Source organism: Dendrobates tinctorius, unplaced genomic scaffold (assembly GCF_039654945.1).
Source record: "Dendrobates tinctorius isolate UK_male_01 unplaced genomic scaffold, ASM3965494v1 ptg000254l, whole genome shotgun sequence".
Taxonomy (NCBI): Eukaryota; Metazoa; Chordata; class Amphibia; order Anura; family Dendrobatidae; genus Dendrobates; species Dendrobates tinctorius.
Window position 1 is genome coordinate 14,653,684 of NW_027361921.1, and position 26,548 is coordinate 14,680,231.

Genomic DNA, 26,548 nt, shown 5'->3' on the forward strand with positions numbered 1-26,548 from the left:
GATCTGCACACCATTTTATGGGAAAATACCGGTATGTAACAATATTGTAATGTACTTTGCGTATAAATTCCTCATGGTTTTCAAGTCCATTAAGTGACTTAGACAGTTCTTTATCTTCTAAACATTACATTTCTCACTGAATCTCAGCAAGCAGAGATCTTGTAAACCATGATTTATTGACAGGCAAAGAAAATATAATAAAACAAATGTGTCAGTATTAAATAAATACAATTTTTCTGACACAAAAACAGCCTGACTTGTTTTCAAGCGCCTAGTCTTTGGAATATGAGCTGTTGTGCAGCACCCAGCAGTGACTACACATTAAATAGAGCTCTGCTTACAGTATCTGCATCCAGCGTCCGGAGCACTACCAGATGATTGGAGCTGCTGCGGAATGTCAGATATCCACCTATCCTGGGGATAAGTCAGCTATATAAGTAAAGAAAACTGGTTTTCTTGATTTGTTGGATCTTATGTGTATCTGTGGAATGGGATATTCTACTGCCTGCATCCATATGTAAGATACTGTATGTAATTCCGACTGCGCTGCTTCTCTCTCTTACTAGTAAATCATATGATATGACCATACAAACCAAGTACAGGCGCTCGGTGCTTCATGGCGGGGCCAATCATTTATATACATCGTCCCACCTCTGTGTTTCCCATCTGTCTTCTCTTCTCTGGCTGGAGCTGTCAATCAAAGAAGAGGGGGTGGAGACTGAGGGAAAACACGCAGGTGGGAAGGTGAATATAAATGATCGCCCCCCCATGGACTCAGTTTGAGCAGTCAGTCTGTGCTGACAGAGTCCCTGTAAAGGTGACCTCACTATAAAAGCTTCTAGATTGTGAGCGTAAGGTCAATAACTGGGCTATGCAGGCAGATGATGATCAAAGTTTTTCTAGACTACAGGGTAACATGAACTAAAACTAATTGAAATGTTGATGCCTTTTTCCAGGAAGCAGAAGCTGCTGAGTTCTTCAAGAGTAACATGCTTCAGGAAATGAAAGCTTTTTTTCCCTCAAGCTTCCCTTTTAGTGTTGTTTTTTCTTTTCAGCACTTTTTCAAAGTTTTTGACCACAAAATTTTTATTTTTAGCGTTTTGTTGCTGCATTTTTTGCGTGTTTTTTTTGCTAGTAGTGTCTTATGTTTTTTTTAATGACATTCAACATTAACGCCATTGACGCTTAAAAAATTGACAGGGCGTCTTTTCAGTTTTCACATTGACTTCTTTTGTAACATGAAGGCCATTCTTAGAGTGGAAAACACCTGAAGAATGCTCAGGCTACTACTATTAGTCACTTGGGGTCTTTGGAATCCACCTGAAGCTTTTAAAAGATGATCAAAAGCATGCACATACAGTGGGTACGGAAAGTATTCAGACCCCTTTCAATTTTTCACTCTTTGTTTCATTGCAGCCATTTGATAAATTCAAAAAGTTCATTTTTTTCTTATTAATGTACACTCTGCACCCCATCTTGACTGAAAAAAAGCATTGACTGAAAAAAAGTATTCAGACCCTTTGCTCAGTATTGAGTAGAAGCACCTTTTGAGCTAGTACAGCCATGAGTCTTCTTGGAAATGAAGCAACAAGTTTCTCACACCTGGATTTGGGATCCTCTACCATTCTTCCTTGCAGATCCTCTCCAGCTCCGTCAGGTTGGATGGTGAATGTTGGTTGACAGCCATTTTCAGGTCTCTCCAGAGATGCTCAATTGGGTTTAGGTCAGGGCTCTGGCTGGGCCAGTCAACAATGGTCACAGAATTGTTCCGAAGCCATTCCTTTGTCATTTTAGCTGTGTGCTTAGGGTCATTGTCTTGTTGGAAGACACACAGAAAAAAGTGAATTTTTTTTTAATTTACAAAATGGCTGCAATGAAGCAAAGAGTGACAAATTTAAAGGGATCTGAATATTTTCTGTACCCACTGTATGAGCAAGTCATCTTTACCAAGAAATGCACATGTTCATTCTTTTGAGAGGTTAGAAATTGTTTTTTTCAGGTTGTTTTGAGAGTTACATCTGCTTGAAAAAGATGTTGTGTGCACAAACCCCAAGATTCTGCTGATCTGTAGACAGACTTGTACACAGTAGTTACTTACAGGAGGACCAGGTTGTCCAGATTCACCTGGGGATCCTTGATAACCAGGAGTTCCCTGTTGGCAGAAAACAAGAGGAAAAAAATGCATATTGATTAATCAGATGTAGGAACGTGTGCCGACTGGGAGGGGTGGTCCCTTTCACACTTCCGTCTTTACCAAAGACAAGAGTCCATAGTTGTATCAACAGGTTTTTCTTTATTCGGTTCCTTTCTTCAGCAACAGCAATTTCAGACAGCTTCTGCACACCTGCCTGGTACCCGTAAACATGCCTCTTCCTTCTCTCCTCTGCTTCCCCAGTGCGACGTCATTTCAGACTCTGACTGTGGCTGCCTTAGGCCCATGGCCACAGCGATCACCTACTTGACCCGTCCACCCTCTGCCACACCTACTTCTCTTCGGTGCCCAGCTCTCCAGCAGTCCGGTACCCCCAGGCTGTCCTGTGCAGCAGAAGTCTTTCCGGGCCACCCCCCCCTTTCTGTGTTCTCTCTCTTTCCTTCTTCTCGATCTCTCTCCTCTGTCTCTTCCTGAGCTCTTCTTCCCTCTGTCTCCTCCTGAGCTCTTCTTCTCCTAATTCCCGGGAACCTCCCCATTTTTTCCCTTCAGCCTGGAAATCCCCTTCTCCTGTCCCACTAGCTCCGCCCACCATGACTTGACTTTTCCTAGCATTAATTGTTGTTAAGGCCTTTCCTTTCTCTGTACCATGTCTCCCCCTAGTGGCCAAGCTCTGTAATTCACTGTCTCTAGCTAATTCCTTCTTCGTCTTACACATATATACAGTAATGAGCAAAGAAGACAAACCACAGGGCTGAAACAGAGTAGCATCATATAATATATGTGAATAAAGCTGGTAATAGAAACACTAATGTCCCCAACTGGATAGTCAAGCTAAAAAAAAAAGGTTGCATGAACCAGGGGGGGTCCCCTTGAGGAAGGAAGATCATTCCGAAACGTGCGTCGGTCCAGTGTCCTCCTCCCTGGTATGTGTCTGTACATTGCCTGGTCCATGCAACCTTACTTTTTGAGCTTGGCTGTCCAGTTGGGGATTATACCCCTTATTATTTCTTAAACTGGTCTGCTAGTTATTTTCTGTTGGTGGCTGGGATATCACTCTAATCAGATACCAGTCAAATAGATACAAGTTTTTCCATCTATACTACCAGGTGTTACAAGTTGTGATTTTGGGTATGAGGGCCATATAGACACTGTCTACCTTGCAGCTCTGTTTCTGTATTGTGTCACCCTTTGTTTGCCATTTGTGCCAATTTTAAACCTGTGTTGTCCAATAAAAGATTTGTGATTTTGCACCATATCTTGGATGTTTATGCACTGATTTTTCACATATATACAGTGCCTTGCGAAAGTATTCAGCTCCCTGGAACTTTTCAACCTTTTCCCACATATCATGCTTCAAACATACAGATACCAAATGTAAATTTTTGGTGAAGAATCAACAAGTGGGGCACAATTGTGAAGTTGAACGAAATTTATTGCTTATTTTAAATTTTTGGTTAAATTCAAAAACTGAAAAGTGGGGCGTGCAATATTATTCGGCCCCTTTAACTTAATACTTTGTTGTGCCACCTTTTGCTGCGATTACAGGTGCAAGTCACTTGGGGTATGTCTCTATCAGTTTTGTACATCGAGAGACTGAAATTCTTGCCCATTCTTCCTTGGCAAACACCTCGAGCTCAGTGAGGTTTGATGGATATTGTTTGTGAACAGCAGTTTTCAGCTCTTTCCACAGATTCTCGATTGGATTCAGGTCTGGACTTTGACTTGGCCATTCTAACACCTGGATACGTTTATTTGTGAACCATTCCATTGTAGATTTTGCTTTATGTTTGGGATCATTGTCTTGTTGGAAGACAAATCTCCGTCCCAGTCTCAGTTATTTTGCAGACTCCAACAGGTTTTCTTCAAGAATGGTCCTGTATTTGGCTCCATCCATCTTCCCATCAATTTTAACCATCTTCCCTGTCTCTGCTGAAGAAAAGCAGGCCCAAACCATCATGCTGCCACCACCATGTTTGACAGTGGGGATGGTGTGTTCAGGGTGATTAGCTGTGTTGCCTTTATGCCAAACATATCGTTTGGCATTGCTGCCAAAAAGTTTGAATTTGGTTTCATCTGACCAGAGCACCTTCTTCCACATGTTTGGTGTGTCTCCCAGGTGGATTGCTACAAACTTTAAATGACACTTTTTATGGATATCTTTGAGAAATGGCTTTCTTCTTGCCACTCTTTCATAAAGGCCAGATTTGTATAGTATACGACTGATTGTTGTCCTATGGACAGACTGTCCCACCTCAGATGTAGATCTCTGCAGTTCATCCAAAGTGATCATGGGCCTCTTGGCTGCATCTCTGATCAGTCTTCTCCTTGTTTGAGATGAAAGTTTAGAAGGATGGCCGGGTCTTGGTAGATTTGCAGTGGTATGATACTCCTTCCATTTCAATATGATTGCTTGCACAGTGCTCCTTGGGATGTTTAAAGTTTTGGAATTCATTTTGCATCCAAATCCAGCTTTAAACTTCTCCACAACAGTATCATAGACCTGCCTGTTGTGTTCCTTGGTCTTCATGATGCTCTCTGTGCTTCAAACAGAACCCTGAGACTATCACAGAGCAGGTGCATTTATACGGGGACTTGATTGCACACAGGTGGATTATATTTATCATCATTAGTCATTTAGGACAACATTGGATCATTCAGAGATCCACAATGAACTTCTGGAGTGAGTTTGCTGCACTGAAAGTAAAGGGGCTGAATAATATTGCGCGCCCCACTTTTCAGTTTTTGAATGTACCCAAAAATTTAAAATAAGCAATACATTTTGTTCAACTTCACAATCGTGTCCCACTTGTTGTTGATTCTTCACCAAAAATTAACATTTGGTATCTTTATGTTTGAAGCATGATATGTGGGAAAAGGTTGAAAAGTTCCAGTGGGCCAAATACTTTCGCAAGGCATTGTATATGTTACAGCAAAACATGTTACATAGCACATATACATCTGTCCCTTTACACCCAGACTGGTCTACGTATTAAGCTGGTTTCACACTTGCGTTTTTTGCGCTGTATTTTAGCACTAAAAAACGCATTCGCTTTTTTCCCCTATATTTTGCATGGGATGCGCTTATGTGCGCATACACATGCGTTTGTATGCATTTTTACGCGCATGCATTTTTTTGTGGTGTGCGCTCGGGCGCACAAAATGCATCCTGTTGCATTTTTTGGGCGTCCAACTTGTCTCAAAAAAACGCATGCGTGCGCAATGCATTTTTTTACAGCAAGACACCCATTGTAAGTCTATGGGTGCGCATACATGCGCATTGGCATGCTCATGTATGCGTTTTTTTGTGCATGCGTTTTTTTGTTGACCATTGGTTAGACAATGGAAATTAGGGGTTTGGGTAAGAGTTAGGGTCAGTTAAGGGGGTATAGGGTTAGGGTTTGGGTTAGTAGGGTTTGGTTAAGGGTTAGGGTTAGGGTTAGTATGGTTTGGTTAAGGGTTAGGGTTAGGGTTAGTATGGTTTGGTTAAGGGTTAGGGTTAGTATGGTTTGGTTAAGGGTTAGGGTTAGGGTTAGTATGGTTTGGTTAAGGGTTAGGGTTAGTAAAGTCATGGTTTGGGTTAGTGTTAATCCTAACCCTATCTTGATTTTTTTGGTGAGGCCAACTAATGTTGGAAAAAAATGCAAACGCGGTAAAAACGCACTAAAAACGCATTCAACTGCATAAAAACATGGCGTTTTTTTCATGCATGCGCATAAAAATGCTTGAAAAAAACACAGCATTTGTATGCGTTCGTATGCGTTTTTTCCATGCATTTTTTTGCGGGAAAAACGTGCTGCAAAAAAAAGCAAGTGTGAAAGTAGCCTTAGTCCACCCTTCTACACAGACACAAGACCAGCATTGGTATAACTACTGTAGATGTAAAGCTAGAGAAAAACAATGAAGCAAGAAGGCAGTGGGGCACCAGAATAGTTGCATATGCCTCTACTAAATAAAATGCACATTTTTCTAGGTATTTACTACACTAGAGGTCAGGGTGAACCAGAAGGAGTATGAAACTAGGCAATATATGGGAAACTAGTGAATTCCTGGGTAAACCAATTTATCAAAAAGGTATAAACAGCTTAGATATCATGAAAAACAGCAGTGTGATTGGTTGCTATGGGCAACAAGGACAGATTTTTCTTGACAATTTTGATCATCTGCCCAATATTCTCTTTCCTTTGGGCTCGCTCACACTGGCTTATAACTTGGACAAGTGCAATCCGATAAAACGTTGGATAGCCCTCGGACCAATGTTATTCAGTGGGGCAGTGTGTATTTTTCTCAGCTGTATTTGGCATGAGAGAAAAATCAGCAAGCTGCGATTTCACTCCAAAATCTGATAAGAGCGAGAAAAAAATTGCACGTCATACGGACTATCAGTACACGGACCATCAATATGCGGGCCATCAGTACGGCATCCGTGTTTTACGGATACATTCTGTAAGATATGAAACTGTACTTACAGTAAGAGAAAATAAAAGATTAATAGCTGCTGAGTAAAAAACGGATTGTAGACGGACAGCACATGGCTGATAACAAGTGAGGAAAGATATCGTCCCGCTCTCCTGGATGATTTTACTATGTGCTAGTTTGAGCGAGGCCTTATAGAGAGACTGAGGTCATCAATATACATCTTCCTAAGGTCCTAATTCTGATCTAATGATGTCAGGTGTTCATATACTTTACTGGACACAGTACATTAGACAAAAGCTAACCCCCTCTCTTCACCCCACGTGACAGCTCTGAAGTGACATATAATCCATAACAGTACAGGTCAGCAGGGAGAGTGTAGGGAGGAGGAACATCAAACATGCCCCCTAATTTGTTACCTGGCCTCCTAGAGGTGTGGGTGGAGTGTCCGGGAGCAGAATCAATGCTGTCACATGACGTTGTAAAATCACATTAAGAGCTCGCTCACAATAGCGTATAACTCAGACAAGTGATATCTGAAGTTTTACTGACAGCATTAGGAGAAGTGTTTTACTATGGGGCAGTGCAGGTCTGTGATTTTTTTTTTCTCATGCCAGTTCAGCAAAGTGCATCTGATGACGGGATCACGTGCACACATACAACACTTGAATGTCATCCAAATGCAGTTCCATATTCTCGGACAGAGACAATGAAGAAGATGCGAGAGAATCAGATCACAGTAAGGTGACCCAGGGATCACACTCTGACACAGTTTAAGCCAAGTGAGATTAGCATAATCAGCCCGATCCTTTCACATGAGAGAATCATTGCTTGTGTGACCGAAGTGTAGTTTGAGAACTGTCTGTACTACTACATGCTGTAGTTTTGATAAAATCACAGTTTTATCAGCAGGAGAGCATCACTTTAGGACTAGTAAACCTCCTGCCAAGTAGTCCTCCTTTTTCAGGAGCCCTGTGTAAGCCTGCTCATACCACTCATTGGCAGCTTTCTGCCTATTCTCTGTGTACACAGATAGCTGCCAATCAGTGATAGGGTGGGGCTAACAGAGCTCAGCATTTAGAGAACTGCTAGATCTGTAGCAGAGAAAAAAGTGAGTTTATTAAAACTGCACTAGGCAGCCCAGTAAGTGACACATCCCTGGAATCAGAGTATTTGCCCCTACATCATGCTGCTCTGAGAGAAAGTAGCAAAAATATAGGGATAGATTCCCTTTGAAATAGGTAGTTTTTTTAAGAACAATCAGTATGCTAAAAGAACACATGAATAGGCCTGATTATTGTAATCAGTTCATGACTTATCTGCAAAAACAACAGCACATGTACCAATAAGCTCCAAAAACTGTGTGTGAAATCAGCACAATTGGCTACACATGGGATCATACTATTTTGTCATCTGTAGCTGAGCTGTAGCTAAGATATATATATATATAGATATTTGTAAATCTACTTACAGCTTGGCCAGGATGTCCGGGTGATCCTGGGGGTCCAGGAGGTCCGGGTGCTCCCTAAATATAAATAAAAGACAAAACATTTACTTCAGATTATTGCTTGTCTTTAGTAATTATAAGATTTGTCTTTACAAACGTTTTTACCTTTTTACTTTCTGTAAAGGTATATGCACATGTTTGCCACATAAAATGCAGCATTTTACTGTCCGAGCAAACAATGAGATTTCTGAAATATGATTCAATCACTGCTTATTTATTACTTAGGCTGGAGTCACACTTAATGTATAAAAATTCAGTCCAATTTTGACGGCCGAGAATCGCAGGAGTGTTCTTTGTATGGTGATCTGTATGACATCCGTATGCAATGCAATTTTAACATGAGTTCTTTGTATGTAAAAGCTCATGTTAAAATCGCATTTTAATACACAACTGTACACCGTTTAAAGCAAAATATTCTTCAAAACACACACATATATATGTTAAATATATATATATATACAGTATATATAAAAATGAGTGTATGTGTGTGTATCAAGCCACGCCCATTCCACATAGCAACCAATCACTAAGCATCTTTCATTTCACCAGAGCTGTTTAAAAGATGAAAGCTGAGCTGTGATTGGTTGCTATGATCAACAGTTTTCCTTGTAGACAGTTGTGGTAACTGAGGTCTATTATTCTTATCATTTCTATGGTGTTATCTTCCTTCTGTAAAGCTGGAAATAACACAATTTATTACCGTGCCAACACAGACCACCCTCTGACACAGACTGCTGGGGGAGCCCAGTATCACACAGGATAGGCTCAGCAGACAGTATCACACAGGATAGGATTAGATACACAGCTCAGCAGACAGTTTCCACAGAATAGAATTAGATACACGGATCAGGAAACAGTAACACACAGGATAGGATTAGATACACAACTCAGCAGACAGTATCACACAGGATAGGATTAGATACACAGCTCAGCAACAGGATGTGCCAAAGGAGAGGACATTTTCATTCCAAGAATTCCACTCATTCCATCTGATTTGCCTTTTGATTTTAAATGCCTCCAGTTTCCAGTTCAACTGGCATTTGCAATGTCCATTAGGGTGGTTTTACACTTAGCGCATTTTTTGCGGTCCGTTATTGAGGCCCGTTTTTGTGGGCTGTATCGCCGCATTTTTTGTGTTCTATCGCAATAATGGGCCGCAAACAATGTTTGCGGATCGTCATGTTTTTTTTCCAATACTATGGAAATAGTATTGGAGAAAAAAACGGCGGAAGTGACAACACACCGCAAAAACAAACTTCCGGTTTGTTTTTGTGGCCCCATTGATTTAACTGGGCGCCGTGTCCGTACGCCATGAAAAATATCGAGCAAGCTCGATATTTTTCCATGGCCGTACGGCACACGGCGCACCATTGAATTTTTGTGGGCCGATTTTGCTGCCCCATAGAAAGCTATTGGGACCGCAAAATCGGCCTGCAAAACTACGGTAAGTGAAAAACCACTTAGGGATTGATTGATTTGCAATTTCCATGCTTTTCTCATGGTCCACTTTACAAGCCTGTTTAAGAGTTGGAACTGCCAAAAATCTGTTCATCTTTGCTCCGAAAGGAAAAACCAAAAATGTTTAGAACAAGGCTCTTGAATGAGTTGAAAATAAAATGCTATCAATACTTGGGTAATTGGGTTAATTTGTGTTGCAAATCTGTAGTGTTGAATATATGATGTGAAATGTTTTTTTGTGCAATTTAATCATTGTAATTTGTTATAACTAACCACAGTTAGTTACTGTGCCAGACAATGCCAGGGTCTTCAGCTAGTTATATATAATATATATACTAGCTGAAGAGCCCGGCGTTGCCCGGGCATAGTAACTAACGGTGGTTAGTTATAACAAATTATAATGGCTATATTGCACATAAATTGTCGCTGTATGTCATCTCCTGCTGTATGTAGTGTATATCTGTGTGTCATCTCCCCTGTATATAGTTTATACCTGTATGTTATCTCCTCTGGTATATAGTGTATACCTGTGTCATCTCCTCCTGTATATAGTGTATACCTGTATGTCATCTCCTCCTGTATATAGTATACACCTGTATGTCATCTTCCCCCTGTATATAGTATACAGGGGAGATGACATACAGGTATATAATATATATATATATACTTACATTTTTACACGGTTCTGAGGTCACAGCAGTTCATGCCGGCTGCGAGAACAGTTTCAGTGAATAGAGGTGATGTCATTGATGCTGCGCACCCTCACAGCCTGCCCCCGCTGAGCTCTTGAGCATGGGAAAATCAACTGGCATTTTCCCACGCTCAAGAGTTTATCTCAGTTCAGCCAGTGAGTGAGTGCAGACTCAGTGACGTCACCACTAGTCACTGAGTCTGCGCTGGCAGCATTTCATTCATTCACCACTAGTTTGCAGCCGGGACGTCGCATCTTGGTACCATCCTGGTTGCAAACTCTATATCCCCCAGATATGGATTACGGCGTGGGACAGAACAACGGACAGGTATGGTATATTGTTGGTTTATTATTTTATGCTTTTTACAGGAGTATGAGGGAAGTTGTAAGTATGGTTTAATTAAGAACAAAAAGGAGTCTGGGTGTTTATTTCAAATAAAGAATTTTTTAATAGGTGTCTGTGTTTTATTTACTTTTTGACTACTTGGGGTTAATAATGGGGACGTCTGATTGCCGCATCTTCATTACTAACCTCGGGGCTTGATGTCACAAAGGTGACATCAACACCCCAACTATTACCCAATATGCCACCACTAAAGGGCAGTGGGAAGAGCAAGGCTATGTGCCTGAATTGGGGAATCTTACAGATGCGCCTTTTCAGGGGTGGCTGAGCGCTGATGTTTGTAGCTGGGGGGCCAGTATCCATGGCTCCTTCCTAGGCTATAAATATCAGCTGTCAGCTGTCTGCATAGCTATTGGTGGCTATAAATTATAGGGGAACCCCACCCCATTTTTTTCCTTGAAATAATCATTTATTAATTAAATACATGCCAATATTTTGCACACACTATACTCATTGAATTTGTCACTGACATGTGTGTGTATATATATATTCGACAGATACATCTATATGTGTGGGTGTGTAATAAATATATATATATAATATAGATGTGTGTGTGTGTGTATATATATATATATATATACGTATGTGTCACTGACATCTATGTATATTTAAATATGCATTCTATGTGTATATACAGTATCTATTGTTTTGTGAGCTGTCAGTGTGATTTTACAGTAGCCGGACATGAATCGACGGCTTTTCAAAAGACACTGGAGCGTAAAAATCAGACTGCGCTTGCATGGTGCGAGTGCTGTGCAATTGTTTTTATATTTTTTTTCTCGCACCCATAGACTTGCATTGGCGAGTCTCGGCCGATATACGCAGCAAATCACAGCATGCTGCGATTTCACTCGCACGTATAATACGGCCAAGAGAAAGCACGGTGATGGGAGCTGCCCCATAGATTAACAGCGGTCCGAGTGCTATGCGTTTTTTTTCTCGCATAGCACTCGTCTGTATTCCTCTCTAGTGTGACTCCAGCCTTACTGACATACTAAAATTTATTCAAGTACCTGGTAACAGTGGAACGAACAGAAGTAGAGCATAGGCCCAGGAATGAATCAGTAATGAAAGACGCCTCGACAATTGCTTACAATCAAAAGATACAAAAGATAACCAATGCAAATGTTTTTCTTTAGAGGTTTTTACCAAAAGAATGGAATCCTGTAAAACAGTCTCAATATGATCATGTTAAATATATAAATGGATGGATCGCTGCTGTGACATTTATATGCCCTTATAAAGAACATGGACTGGGCGCTGCACCAGTGGGATAATTACACCACAAAATGGGAGCGGACAATGTTTGAACAGGATTTTTTAACAACGTTGCCTTACTCATCAAACATTCTTGATAAGTATCTTAAATAAGTATTTTGGGTGTATTGTTTCTAAAATAATGTCATAATAACCTACTAATAAAATAGTTACATTAACCAAGGGGGACACACCATTGTAACCCCTTATTGGCACTCCTGCCATACAATTGTGGGATGCTGGTGGGTTGCCATGACAGTCATCATGATACTCCTGTGAAAATCAGCCAGTGGCTTTAATTTATTAATGTGATGTCTGCTTTATACAGCAATGCTGTGGCATTCCAGTATATAGCATAAGTGATTGGATGATCGCATGTTCAAGTCCCCTAAGGGGACTAACAAGTACAGTAAACAGTAAAGAAAATGTTAAAAAAATTATAAAGTTCAAATCACCCCCTTTACCACATTAAAAATTAAGAAATAATAGTAATAAATGCACATATTTAATATTGCTGCATTCATAAAACTCCATTGTATCAAAATATAAAATAAATTATTCCAATCAGTAAATGGTGTAATGAGAAAAAAACAAAAATGCCAGAATTGCTGTTTTTCAGCTGCTGCAACAGCAGAAAAATTGTAATAACAGGCTATCAAAACATTGCAAATACCCCAAAATAATATCAATAAAAACAAGACCTCACACAGTTCCACGTCCCAAAAATTAAAAATTAAAAATTTTGCAACACTTAAATAAAACAAAAAATTATGCATATTTGGTATCACCATAGTTGTACTGACAAAAATAATCATCAGGTCATTTTTAAAGTAAAATTAATACTGTAAATAAAAATCACAAAAAACAATTGCAGATTTGCACTTTTTTTTTGCTATTTTGCCACACTTAGATTTTTTTCCCCTGTATTCCATTACATCATATAATAAAATGGATTATGTCATTATAATGTACTACTTGGCCCACAAAAAAACAAGCCCTCACACTGCTATATCAACCGAAAAATAAAAAAGTTATGGCTCTTGAAATAAGAGGAGTGGAAAACGCAAAAACAAAAACTCGCCCGGTCCTTAAGGAGTTCAAATGGTTGTCTCAGCTGTACACCCACTTTACGAATGCAGCAAGACCTTCAGTCAACTAATGTTTACGGGCCTCGTTATTGAAGCTACAGGCAGCCATTCAGATGTAGGATTACATTTTTCCCATGACATAAAATTGCAATAACTGGAACAATTTTTAAAGAGACAAAATAAAGGTTGGAAATATTAAATCTAGTGCTGGATTTTTACCATGTTTTCTGGATAATTGCTCGGTCATGTTTGATGCAGCTTGCACCTTAACAGTATTCTATATTCATCTTCTCTTGAACAGAATGTTAGGAACATCAGCTTTTGAGTTTTTTTTCTTTTTATGTAAGTTCCAGCCAGCCCAGCCAAAGTGGGTGAAGCATAGATGGTATGGGGCAATGTCCCTTACTGTTGTAGCATCTCTAGAAGGGCACATGGAGGCGCACGGCACGGAGTAAATGCGCCAAATTCAGACACTAGTGTACAACTCCAGTTTTAATGAATAAGCTCCAATTTACCTGATAAGTCTATAGCCAAGATGTGTGTGCAAAGTTTAATGTGGGCAGCTTGTACATAATGTGCTGAAACAAGTGTTTTGCATTTGAGAACATCTTCAAACATGAAGATATGTGAATTATTATTTTAAAATTTAACAACTTAAAGGGAATCAGTCAGGGTGCCATAGTGGTATGGCAGTATACAAAAGTTGCATATCTTGTAGTAATTCGATGTGCCAAACCTGAGAAATTGAGCTTGGAAGCCCCATGCAAATAAACGTAGAAGTGCTACAGCACGTCTACAAAACTGGGATCATTTTTATTGTTGTTCTAAGACCTCTGCAGCCATAGTTTGCTTACTAAACTAGTTATTACAACTTCCCTACTATGTGAACCAGTCATCGAGTCCATGTTGTTCAAAAAAATGGGCAGCAAGAATTAGAGTCTGCCTTTGATATTATAGCCATGTATGTTTTACTCTGAAACATTGCGGCAGAGAAAACTTTAAAAAGATGTCCAGAACTATGTGGAGATTGATTAAGCTGTTTGCACCACAATTCTGCCATAAGCATCTTACTAAGTAGCAATATTGTTGCTGAACTCATAAGTTGCGCAAAAATATTGCAAATATTGGTGTAGTCACTAGTGATGGGCGAACCCGAACAGTATAGTTAATGCAGCCATGCAGTGCGGAGGGCAGGTTAGACCAATTGTATATTATAATTGCACAGTCAAAATCATTGTTTTTTGTTTGCCCCCCTTTTATCTCGTCTACCTTCACCTGTTCATGTGACCAATAAAGTTGTTATGTTTTGTATTTATGGACTATATGATTGTAGTGTTTATGGCTTGTCCCTCTCCGTCGCACTGTCACACAGATGACAGTGTGGCAAACAGATGTTCAGGCCCACCATTCATCTGAATGGGGTTCGGCTACTGTTCTGGTACCTGAACCAACTTTTTTTAAATGTTCATCTGGACCCGAACATCAACGGGTTCGCCCATCACTAGTAGTCATGCTTATCTTGGCCACTTACACCAATTTGGGTGTATCATGGGTGGGGCATTGGTAAGACTGGATGAGGCTAAGCCTGCCCATCAAATTCATGAAAAGTTGTGCCACTTCAATGGCATAACTTACGTCATAAATCTACCCCAGTCCTTGAGGACTAGAGTAACATTTCTGGCAGAGACACATGGCTTTTGAAAGAATCCTTCTGTTCATTAAAGCTGACATCGACAACACCACTCTTAATGAATCTATCCTATATGTCTCAGCTGGAAGGTTTCTTAGGCTCCAGGTCCCACCCTGGTCCCTTTGACTGACAGATCTTTCCGTATGAATGTATATAGAAAGAGACCTATCAATCTTTGGCAAGAAGCTGGCCTTAGTCTAGTCTCCAGTTGGCTTTTCAAAGTATGTTTTCTCTGAAATGCTGCAGTGTTTCAAAGTAAACCATACCTGGCCACAGTAGTGCAGCCAGACTTTGATTCACGCCTCGCGTGGTTCGGACAGCTTGAATGAGTTCACAAGTTTCATCTCAGAGGTAAAAATATAGGAATTTTTAAAATAATTTCAATAAAAACATTGAAGAATAAAGTTACTCTTACAAGCATCATTTGAACACCGGTACCAGATTTGACGTCATATCCTCCAGATTTGGAGTCATACTGAGGACGATAAATCTGTAAAAAAACAAAAACAAAGAACAACGATCATTATAGTAGGTTGATTCATTTTGAAGTTTTACAGAATACGTTGTCCATTTATTTCCCCAGTCTTCTGCCCTCATCCAAATAGTTCTCAAATATAGAACTGTAAATGTCAATCATGCTTTTTGAGGATTAATTTCATTTATTTATTATTAAATTAGGAATTCACTTCTTAGTTTCTGTTTATTATGGAAACCCCGATGCCATCTCAGATCTGTCATGGGACACGAATCATCACATTTGCTGTAAGTCAATGAGGTCCAATGAGTTATGCCCGTTTTGATAGGAATAGCGCATGCAGTTTTCTTCCCGCCAAATCTCACTGAATGTGTCAAACTAGAAATGGAGCTATCAGTGCAAATATGAACAGAGCTTTATTCATCAACAATAAAACTACTTACCCCATCTCCACCATCTGTGGCGCCACCTCCACAACCCTCACAAATTCCAGGGGTACCAGGAGGACCAGGTGGACCAGGTAGACCAGGATTTCCATTATCACCATTTCGGCCAGGAGTGCCAGGAGGGCCCTACAAAGAACAGACATACCATGTTTAGCTCATCTTTGACATATACCGTGTACATGCAGAAATCAGCAGCAGCCCAGTACTGCCCTGTGGACTTCTATAACCACTTACAACTGTGTAATGGATATACCATGACAAGCTGTTCCTTGTTCTACTAATGATGAATAGAGTCAATTATTCTGGTCAGTGATATGGTACAGTATATTAGTGTGATACGGTGAGAATTAGGTTATTAGTATGTTAGTGTGATTACGGTGAGGTTATATTATAAAGTAGTGACAGATATGCTGATTACACCACATTCTCTTATCAATTAATGCACTGTAGTCACGTTAAACGCTTCAGCCATTTTGAACATTTTGCGACTTTTCCTATTTTCATGCCAGTTTCGACCTGGGTCGTGACAGGTGTAGCAGGATGTGGTGCCACAGCCAGTCTTATTCATGATGAGCTGTGGCATTCTGTAACCCTAAAGCTCACTCCACAGGCCCTGACTCTGGGCCTAGCACACAGAAGTGCACACCACTCATTAGACACTCCAGATTCATGGAGAGATAGACACCTCTTCATGAATCAGGAGCATCCGACTCCATCATACCCCTTTATCAAGACCAGTCGAAAAAAAAAATCACTAGCCTTGATTAATTGGGGCTTAAGTAGAATATACTAAAGTCATTAAAAAAAGAGGAAATTACTCAGGAAGATGGAGGAACAGCAATCATGACATGGGGCCATAGCTTTAGGCTAAAATCACACATTCATTTCCATATTAACAGGCATCACAAATGGACACATTTTCATCTGTGTCTTATATGTTTTGCATCATTTATTTCATTTTTAAAAACTGAAAGAGGTTAAGTGTCTAAGGTTTTTTTACCCATTGCTATTTAGCAATGGATCAGTTAAAAACAGATAAAAAATGGATGGAAAACTGATGAAAAATAAATATTTTTTGTTTTTCATTCATTTTTGACAGAATCTCAGAAACTGCGCCACAAAAAATTAATAACAGGACATGCACTGTGCCTAAGGCCGAGATCACACATGCGAGGAATATGGCCGAGTCTCGCATCTTAATACCCGGCACTGCCGCCGACACTCAGGAGCAGAGCGTGCGCCTCTATATATTTCTATGCGGCCGCACGCTCTGATCCGAGTGCCGGCGGCAGTGCCGGGTATTAAGATGCGAGACTCGGCCGTCGTATTCCTTGCATGTGTGATCCCGGCCTGACACTAACATCTGTTAAAGTGAATGCATTGAACCCTAAGGGTCAACTTGCTGTAAATTTTAAAAACAGGTGAGAACAACAGATGTGTGAATGCAGCCTGAAGCTATGTTCCCACGGTCATTAATCAGCAGCGCTTTGGACACAGCACATGTCCGCTGCCGGCTATTGAATGCAGGTGAATCCCCATGTATTCATTGAACCGTGCGGAATCACCACGTCGTATACATTGTACAGGTGTAATTTATCTTGCAGAGACTCATGTCTCCACAAGATAAATAGATATGCTGCGGTCAGGAGAGACGCGCCGCATGTCCGTCTCCACAGGTAAGCTGCAGGCGTCTCTGGACACATAGTGGATATGGGATTTCATAAAATCTCATCCCCTATACTGTAACATCTGGACGCTGCGGGTTGGACACTGGGGATGTATGCAGTGTTCAACCCGCAGCGTTTACTGACGATGGGAACATACCCTTACAGGCGTGTGCTGTTGGGAGTAAAAATCAGACAGCACACTCATCAATGTTAGACGATAGGCCTATTCAGATGACTGTGAAAAGAATTATAGAATTTGGATGCTGCAAATCTTGGATCTCATAGGGAACATCAGTGTAGCATTCCATTTTAATGAATATATTGTCATTATTATTCTAGGAAATTGTATTTGATCTTGTACATTTTAAAATATTGATACGTGGAATCAAATGCCACAAGGATGTAGAGAACAGACATGGATGGCACACAGATGACAATATGGATGAAAATTGAAAAAGTTTTTTAAATTAAAATTTGCTGATTTTCTAAACACTCATCTGTCTTTTGCTGTAGTTGCAGCATGCTGAAAGTGCTGGGACCTAGGAGCCTGGTATATTCATGATTTGCCTTCACCCTCCCACTTCTGGTTGATGATCTTCTCCAGCACAGTACTGGGTGGTACTGCTTTTCTTATAGATTAAGTTTCTGAGCAGGGCCCCCACTCCTCCTGTAACTGGTGACCTATGTGTTACTTTGTGATGTCTTTATTATCTGTAAATGACCCACTCAGGTATAAAGTGCTGAGACATATATTGGCACTATATAATTAAAATTATTGTTGTCCATGGGGGCAAGGATAATCTGTGGTAACATTTTATTATTATTTTACTCACTTGCATAGCGCCAATAATTCCACAGCACTTTACAGACATTATTGGCACTGTCCCCATTGGGGCCTCACAATCTAAATTCCCTATCAGTATGTCTTTGGAGTGTGGGAGAAATCTCATGCAGACATGGGGAGAACATACAAACTCCTTGCAGATGTTGTCCTTGGTGGGATTTGAAACCAGGACTCCAGTGCTGCAAGGCTGTAGTGCTAACCACTGAGCCACCGTGCAGTCCTGAAGCAAAGTGTATACCACAGAAGCATCTTCTGACTTTTACATTCTAAATACCAGCAAAAGTTTAGCAAAGGATGTAATGTATACTTACAGGTGGCCCATTTGGTCCGTTAGGTTTCTGGGTTTCTGTGGTAGGCTGCACGTAAAATACATAATAAGACGGACGTTATGGTTTTGATTCATAGAAATAATAATTTATAATATTTACTATAATTATCTATTGTACTGTAACTATTTATTCGAAATATATTTATTATATGTATTGTCTTTTCTTCATAAGCATGACTTTGTAGCCCTATTGTGCTAGAGTCACTGATTATGTATTATAGACCACTAGAATTGCAATAAAGTTCTATATTCACAGAACAGTGGCTTTAGAACTACATAAAAATTGTAATTCTAAGATAAAATGTCATAATTGTGACTTAAAAGGGTTTCCCACAAACAAAGTAGATTTTCATCAATTGATCTTGGAATAAAAATAAGTTACACAATTGGATGTGATTAAATATAAAGTCCCTGTGCTGAGATAATCGTATAAATGTGCCCCTGCTGTGTACTGTGTGATGGCTGTGTCTGGCCGTACAGGGACATGGTCTGATCATACCACATCATAATGCAAAAAGAGAGGATACAGATAGCACAGCATGGGATCACAGCGGATTCTTTCTCTAAAGAAAAACACGTTTTGAAACTGCATGGAAATGTTTTTCCCTACTGAAACCAGCATCTGTGATCCCATGCTGTGCTATCTGTATCCTCTCTTTTGCATTATGATGTGGTATGATCAGACCACGTCCCTGCACGGTCAGACACAGACATCACACAATACACATTTATAAGATTATGTCAGCACAGGAACATTTTTTTTAAAACACATACAATTGTGTAAATTATTATTATTCCACGATCTATTGATTAAAATGTAGTTTGTTCTTCGAAAAACCCCTTTAACTAAAGCTGGTTATACATAAGCAACCACTTCTCTGTTTGGAAAAAGTTTTGGGACACTCCTCTTAATCACTGAATTCAGATTTTTCATTTAGTCCCAAAGCCACAGATTTATTAGAGCTCATTCCCACGATGAGTTTTTGGTGAGTTTTTAATGCTGTAGACTCTCTGTACCAGTTCTATGCCAAAAATTTAAATTAGGCTACTTGCAGTTTTTTCTTGCGTTTTTGAGTTGCTTTTGTTAAACATGAGTTTTTGTTGCGTTTTGGACTGTGCGTTTTTGATATGTGTTTGGTGTGTCATGCTTTAAATAAAGTTGCTTTGTTTTTGATACTTCCTGGTATGTGGCTTTGACAAAACTTTTTTATATACTTATTTTTGGTTTACATGCATTTCTGATGTGTTTCTGCAACAGAAATTACCTAAAAACAAATGTGCATTTTTTACCTGCGGATTTTCTGCATCTAAGGCTAGTTTCACACTAGCGTATTTGCTCGCAGCGCATGGCGCCCTAAGCCCCGCCCTCTGCCGCGCCCCCTCCGGTCATCTCCTCCTACTATCGCATATCGCTGCATGCGATCTGCGCACCCTATCTTTAGCATAGGGTGCGCAGACCGTGCGCTGGCAGGATTTTACGTGCACTGTGCCCTTTTGACGGTGCGCCGAAAGCACCATGTTGCATTTTGGTACGCTCGGCGCACCGTCAAAAGGGCGCAGCACATGCAAAATCCTACTAGCGCACAGCCAGCACACGGTCTGCACACCAGATGCTTAAGATAAGGTGCGCAGATCGCATGCAGCGATGTGCAATAGAAGGAGGAGATGACTGGAGGGTGCGCGGCAGGGGGCGGGGCTTAGCGGCGCTGTGCGCTGCGAGCAAATATGCTAGTGTGAAACTAGCCTAATGCAAGTCTATGGGGAAAATCCACACAGAAAACTGAGCGCTGTAAATGCAGGTTAGTTTACGCTCAGCAAAAAAAAGCACAGTAGGCAGGAAACCTATAAATCTCATCCATTTTGCTGGAACTGTAAGACACTGCATCTTTACGGCAGCAAAAATACACAGCGACAAAAACTCACAAAAAGCTCATTGTGGGAACATAGCCTCAAATCAGGCACGTAGTCCTGCAGTCTGCCATTACTAATGTGGCGACCCCAGGAGTAAGGCCATCACAGTGGCTTTGCCTTCTTCCAGGGAGGGTAATGCCAGGCTTGGAGGCAATGATGGGTCTCTCTCGCAGTCAATCTATGCATGCAACATAGTTCCACTCCAGGACAGCAGGGGGAACTCTGAGCCGGAATTAAGGGGAGGAGTACTCTCTGAGGGCCAGGAGGAAGGGGTAGGGAGTTAGTCTGCGGAGGGTGAAGTGTGCAGACGTGTGGAAGTAGCGCTGAGATAGAGCTGAGAGGAAGAGCTCATCTCCCATAAGAGCGCATGAACTGGAGCCAGGCTACAGTTGTCTGCCGTACAAGTAGAGTTCTTGGGAACATCTGACAGGAGGAACTTCAGGGTAACTCAGTACTGGAGATCCCTCAAGGAAGCGCTAGGAAGGAGACTGCACAGCCCATCTGCTGAGAGAGAATTCCTGAGTTGCTTCCAGGCTAGCCTGCTCCGGTGCCATCTGTAACGAGGACCCTGGACTGCATTTATCAAGTAAAGGTACAGAAATTGCACCCCGCTGTGTCTTTGTTTGCTTCCTACCTTTCCGGCACCACTACATCCCCGTGCCAACCACTTCTACACTGCCCTGGGACTACAGCTTCACCTCTGGGGAGCTTTCACATCTTTGCTGCACCATACCATCAGTCCCAGCAGATCTGCATGCAGCGTCGGCTTAACACCTCCCTTGCCGAGCACCACAGGTGGCGTCACGAACTATTCATCTAACTACATTCCACCATTCACATTTTCCTATTACTTGGGTGCCCAGGGCCACGGTCCGGGTCACTGCTGTGACACATCCCACTGATACCGGCCCGGTACCGAGTATCCCACAGCCCTGGGAGGGCGACCCACTAACATCTGTGGGCGAAAGACTGATTCTACTGAGCTCAGTGAAACCGGCATGCTGCCGAAATGAACGTCACATATTCCACGATTATCTGAGAGTGATATTATTGAAAAGTGGGAGCATCTCAGAATCACAGCAACTGAACCTCAAAGTGGGAGACCACCCAAGGTCACAGATTGGCGTCATGGAGTGGCAAAGCACATAGTGAAAAAAGTTGCCATTATTCTGCTGACTCGGTGGAATTTAGCAAACTTTTGTGCCAGGTCAAAAAGTGTCAAAGCTTGGCACACGCCATTTTTGCACAAAAATGTGGAACTTTACAAATATTTATGCTGCTCTCAGCACTTATCAAAAGTGGGCATGGTTGGCTATGCAAATCAGACTTTAGTCAGGTTAAGTAGTCATGACTTTGGTTAGAAAACAAAAGTTGCAAACCCACTCCATTAAAGGTGTGCAGTAAGCTTTCTAGTCACTTTAACTAATTAGCTTCAGATAAAGACAATGGCTGATAAGTGGTTGTGTTGGGTGTCGTAACCACCACTCATTTAATATTGATGAGCTAACCCAAAGACACATCATCAATATCTTAAGCCTGAAAATCCATTTTAAACAAGTAAAAAAAAATAATTGATGGCCTTTTTTTGTGCAAATTCTGGGAAAAAAAATGTTCTATTTTTACAGGTCTACAGGAATTTACATCTGTCTGGCATTGATACTGTGTTTTCATACAAAGTTTTGGGGGACAAAACATGTAGCAATAGAAATGTATTCAACAAATGCATCAACACTGGCTTTCAGGTGACATATATGTGACATATATATACATACAGTGGATGGCGTTGGACAGATAGGACAGCACTCTCCAAATGGAATCTCTGGGTTTTCACATTCTAGCTCGGCGTCGTCGCAGATGATTTCATCGCACAGCACATTTCCAGAGTCACAAACACAGATTTGGCATGGTTCTGGTTTCCAGACGTCCCTATCGGCATATGATTGTCCTGAATGAGAACATTCTAAACCTGCAACTGCAAAGGAAAAATGTAAGAAATGTTAGTCCAGTGAAAAGTTTCTAAAAGTCAATATCTGTAGTTTACTGTCTAGATGCCCCAACCTTAATTAGTACACTTGCACTGGTGGATTAGCAAAGATTTGTGAAATTCTGTAAGATCATTGGCAGGAACGTTGGTGGGCTCCTATGAAAGTCTGACCATCCTATTCTATAGATAGCTATAACTCCTTATCACTTGAGCCAGCATTCTTGGAAACAGTGCTAAGGTGTGACCGACTATTGTGGGTGAGGTGTGACTGACACCCTCGATTTCACCCAGGATGCCACTAGGGTTGAATCCTCACTATTCCCACCTATTTTCTTTACCATATGTGGCTTTTGGACAAAGCATGGTGCTACATTTACTATCCAAATGAGCTGTGAAAGATATGAGGCTAAAACTGTCTCTACAGTGGGTACAGAAAGTATTCAGACCCCTTTAAATTTTTCACTCTTTGTTTCATTGCAGCCATTTGTTAAATTCAAAAAAGTTCATTTTTTCTCATTAATGTACACGCTGCACCCCATCTTGACTGAAAAAAACAGAAATGTAGACATTTTTGAAAATTTATTAAAAAAAGAAAAACTGATATATCCCATGGTCAAAAGTATTCAAACCCTTTGCTCAGTATTGAGGAGTGAGGAGAAGCACCCTTTTGAGCTAATGCAGCAATCAGTCTTCTTGGCAATGATGCAACAAGTTTTTCACACCTGGATTTGGAGATCCTCTACCATTCTTCCTTGCAGATCCTCTCCAGTTCCGTCAGGTTGGATGATAAACGTTGGTGGACAGCAATTTTCATGTCTCTCCAGAGATGCTCAATTGGGTTTAGGTCAGGGCTCTTGCTGGGCTAGTCAAAATTGGTCACAGAGTTGTTCTGAAGCCACTCCTTTGCTTTTTTGTATCTTTTGGTTAGGGTCAATATCTTGTTGGAAGGTGAACTTTTGGGCAAGTCTGAGATCTAGTGCACTCTAGAAGAGGTTTTCATCCAGGATATCTCTGTACTTTGCTGCATTCATGTTTCCTTCAATGGCAACCAGTCATCCTGTCCCTGCAGCTCAAAAAAACCCCCATAGCATGATGCTGCCACCACCATGTTTCACTGTTGGGATTGTATTGGGCAGGTGATGAGCAGTGCCTTGTTTTCTCCACACATACAGTTTAGAATTATCATCAAAAGTTCTATCTTTGTCTCATCAGACCAAAGAATCTTATTTCTCACAGTCTGGGAGTCCTTCATGTGTTTTTTAGCAAACTCTATGCGGGCTTTCATATGTGTATCACTGAGGAGAGGCTTCTGTTGGGCAACTCTGCCGCAAAGGAACAACTGGTGGAGGGCTGCAGTGATAGTTGACTTTGTGGAACTTTCTCCCATCTCCCTACTGCATCTGTGGAGCTCAGCCATAGTGATCTTGGGGTTCTTCTTTACCTCTATCACCAATGCTCTTCCCCCACGATTGCTCAGTTTGGCTGGACGGCCAGGTTTAGGAAGAATTCTAGTGGCCCCAAACTTCTTCCATTTAAGGATTATGGAGGTCACTGTGCTCTTAGGAACCTTGAGTACTGCAGAAATTATTTTGTAACCTTGGCCAGATCTGTGCCTTTGCCACAATTCTGTCTCTGAACTCCTTGGCCAGTTCCTTTGACCTCATGATTCTCATTTGGTCTGACATGCACTGTGAGCTGTGAGGTCTTATATAGACAGGTGTGTGCTTTTACAAATCAAGTCCTATCAGTTTAATTAAACACAGCTGGACTCCAATGAAGGAGTAGAACCATCTCAAGGAGGATCACAAGGAAATGGGCAGCATGTGACTTAAATATGAGTGTCTGAGCGAAGGGTCTGAACACTTTTGACCATATGATATTTCAGTTTCTGTACTCACTGTACCTGTAGCTCCTCCATGCAATACAGCAATAAGGACATTTGTGGAGCTTCACCTCCAGTGACGAGCACTGTCACACATTTATTCCCATCTTGGCCATGAATGGCAAAACAGATATCCTACAGGTCAGTATATATTCTTGTCTGTCAGACCTGTACTAGGTTATAGTATATATTTCCTCATACTCTGAAATAATTATTGGCATCTTTACATAGTAGACCTGGATCCGAGCATTGCTAGGTACAGGGGGGCCATGACATGACTACGTACAGAGTCGATAATGGTAATTTATCATGGTTAAGTTGATCAAATCCGACTCAGATCATCATGCATGAGGCATTCCTGTATTCTCTCCATGTGTGGATTGTTTCCAGGTAACATACTTTTATCTCATCCTTCAAAACTTTATTAATAGGTTAATGAATTAGGCCCTATAAAATTCACCCTTGTATGTATATGAAATAACATGTTTGTAAGATTGGGGCATGGGACAGACGAGAATGGGGACAGCTCTGTACGCCACTGCAGAAGATGTCCGTGCCATATAAGCAACACTAAATAACACATGGGAGGGTCATGGGCAAGGACTTGGATAAGACAAAAATGGAAATTTACCAAACCTCATTTTTCATGTATTTTATTGTGAAGACCGGATGAACAGGGTTCTTTTTCATAAGAAACTCATGGAGAAGTTTACAAGGTCGTAGCTAAAGGCAAAGTATTCTGTAATCCAGATCCCTGACAAAACACACAAAGCCTGCTTTTTAGTACTTTTTCGTGGTTTCATTTGGTTTAAACAAAAAAATGTTTTAGGAAACTTTTTTTCTTTTCTAGAACAAGTATTTTTCTGAGAAGCAGTTTCTACTTAGTTCTGTTTAGTCTCACATATACTGTACAGTATAACTCATCCTACTACAACCGCCAAGACTGGTAGAAAGCACGGTCACGCTAATTCATGCTGACACATCCCTATCTGGACATATAAGATCTTGGGCCGATCCAGCACTGCATTTCAGCCTACTTTTTGGTTTGAATACCTCTCAATTGGTGACTTTTTGATTTGCGAAAATTTCAATTGTGGTTTAGTTTTCTGATTGTTACGCTATGGCTTTAATTAGCTTTTTCCAGATATATTAGACTGATTCAAAAGTTGCAAAATTTGGAGCAAATGTACTCGAGTGTTCTCCTGCAGTAGTTTAGTGGTTGCCAATACCATTAAATGCGAAGCAACTTTGGCACCATTTTAATAACTTTCAACTTTTGCAGTAAACAATTCAAAAACTTGTCAAAAAAGGAAAATAAGGTTTTTTTTCATTTATCTCAAAATTCATGAAACACATGCGCCATTTTGAAAAATTTTGTGCAAAAATCTGCATAGTCAAAACAAAAAAGAAGTGACTGAAAAAACCTGTGTAAGATGAATTGGGCCTTTGCCTTGTAGATTACTGCTTTGACCAGTAGGTGGCAGTCCTTGACATCATGTTACTGCTCCCTGACATCTGGCTGGAGTGAGTTGTACACCTGATGTGAACTTCAGTGAAACAAGATATGCGACATCTTTTTAGTTTTTACTGTTTTGGCAGATTGTCTGCAGCAGAATAATTTTACATGGGATTTTTTTCATTTATTTAGTGTATCCCCATTGTGCACTGATGGGGATTTTTTCTTCCTCAGAACAGTATGACATAATAATAAAACCTTTTCAGTGTAGCCATGTAGCCATGCAAAGAAAGTTTGAGAAAAGTGTTAAATGTATTTACATAAAAACATTGGCCATACTGTATGTCATTTATAAAGTGCAACTGGAGAGAACAATGTGTTACTAGAAACAGCTGTTGATTCAGATTGAATGAAGTATTGTTTTAAAGGGAACCTGTCAGGTCCCCCATGACCTCCAACCATGACTTACGGATATGGGACGGACCCCCAATCCATCTTAAAGCCACCATAACTACAGTAAACCTAGGCACTAGAATAAATACGCAAAACACAATTTTTTTTGTTGTCAAAATGGCCACAGCTTTATTTAAATCACAGGATTAAAACAATCACAGTAGGAGTCAGGTGAAGTGCTAGTACATTGGGATTCACAAGTACTGTGATATCCCCAGCTGTCTGACATACAGAACCAGGCCAGACAGCCATAAAGGGGCGGCACACACTGGCTTGTCATTCAAGCAGAGCCAGTAAACTTTCAGGGCACCAATGACCCTATTATCCTCACTCCTGTGCTTAACCACTGTGCCCGCCCCTGATTGACGTTACCATTACAACATCCTTGAGGCTGGCCACCAAAGCCGAGCCTGTTCACCACCATGAGGTTTTACATCCTCTAT

The 26,548-nt window shown here is 40.8% G+C and overlaps 1 protein-coding gene across 1 annotated transcript in view; it reads right to left on the reverse strand.

Annotated features, from left to right (window-relative positions):
• The window catches only part of COL3A1 (collagen type III alpha 1 chain), a 200,447-nt gene that overhangs the window by 131,218 nt on the left and 42,681 nt on the right, over positions 1–26,548 (reverse strand). Inside the window, exons 2-7 of the mRNA XM_073558192.1 lie at positions 22,103–22,302; positions 18,403–18,447; positions 15,578–15,706; positions 15,075–15,149; positions 8,037–8,090; positions 2,099–2,152 (exon numbers count right to left, since the gene is read on the reverse strand). Coding sequence (XP_073414293.1) covers positions 2,099–2,152; positions 8,037–8,090; positions 15,075–15,149; positions 15,578–15,706; positions 18,403–18,447; positions 22,103–22,302 — 557 coding nt within the window. The remainder of the gene's footprint in view (positions 1–2,098; positions 2,153–8,036; positions 8,091–15,074; positions 15,150–15,577; positions 15,707–18,402; positions 18,448–22,102; positions 22,303–26,548) is intronic.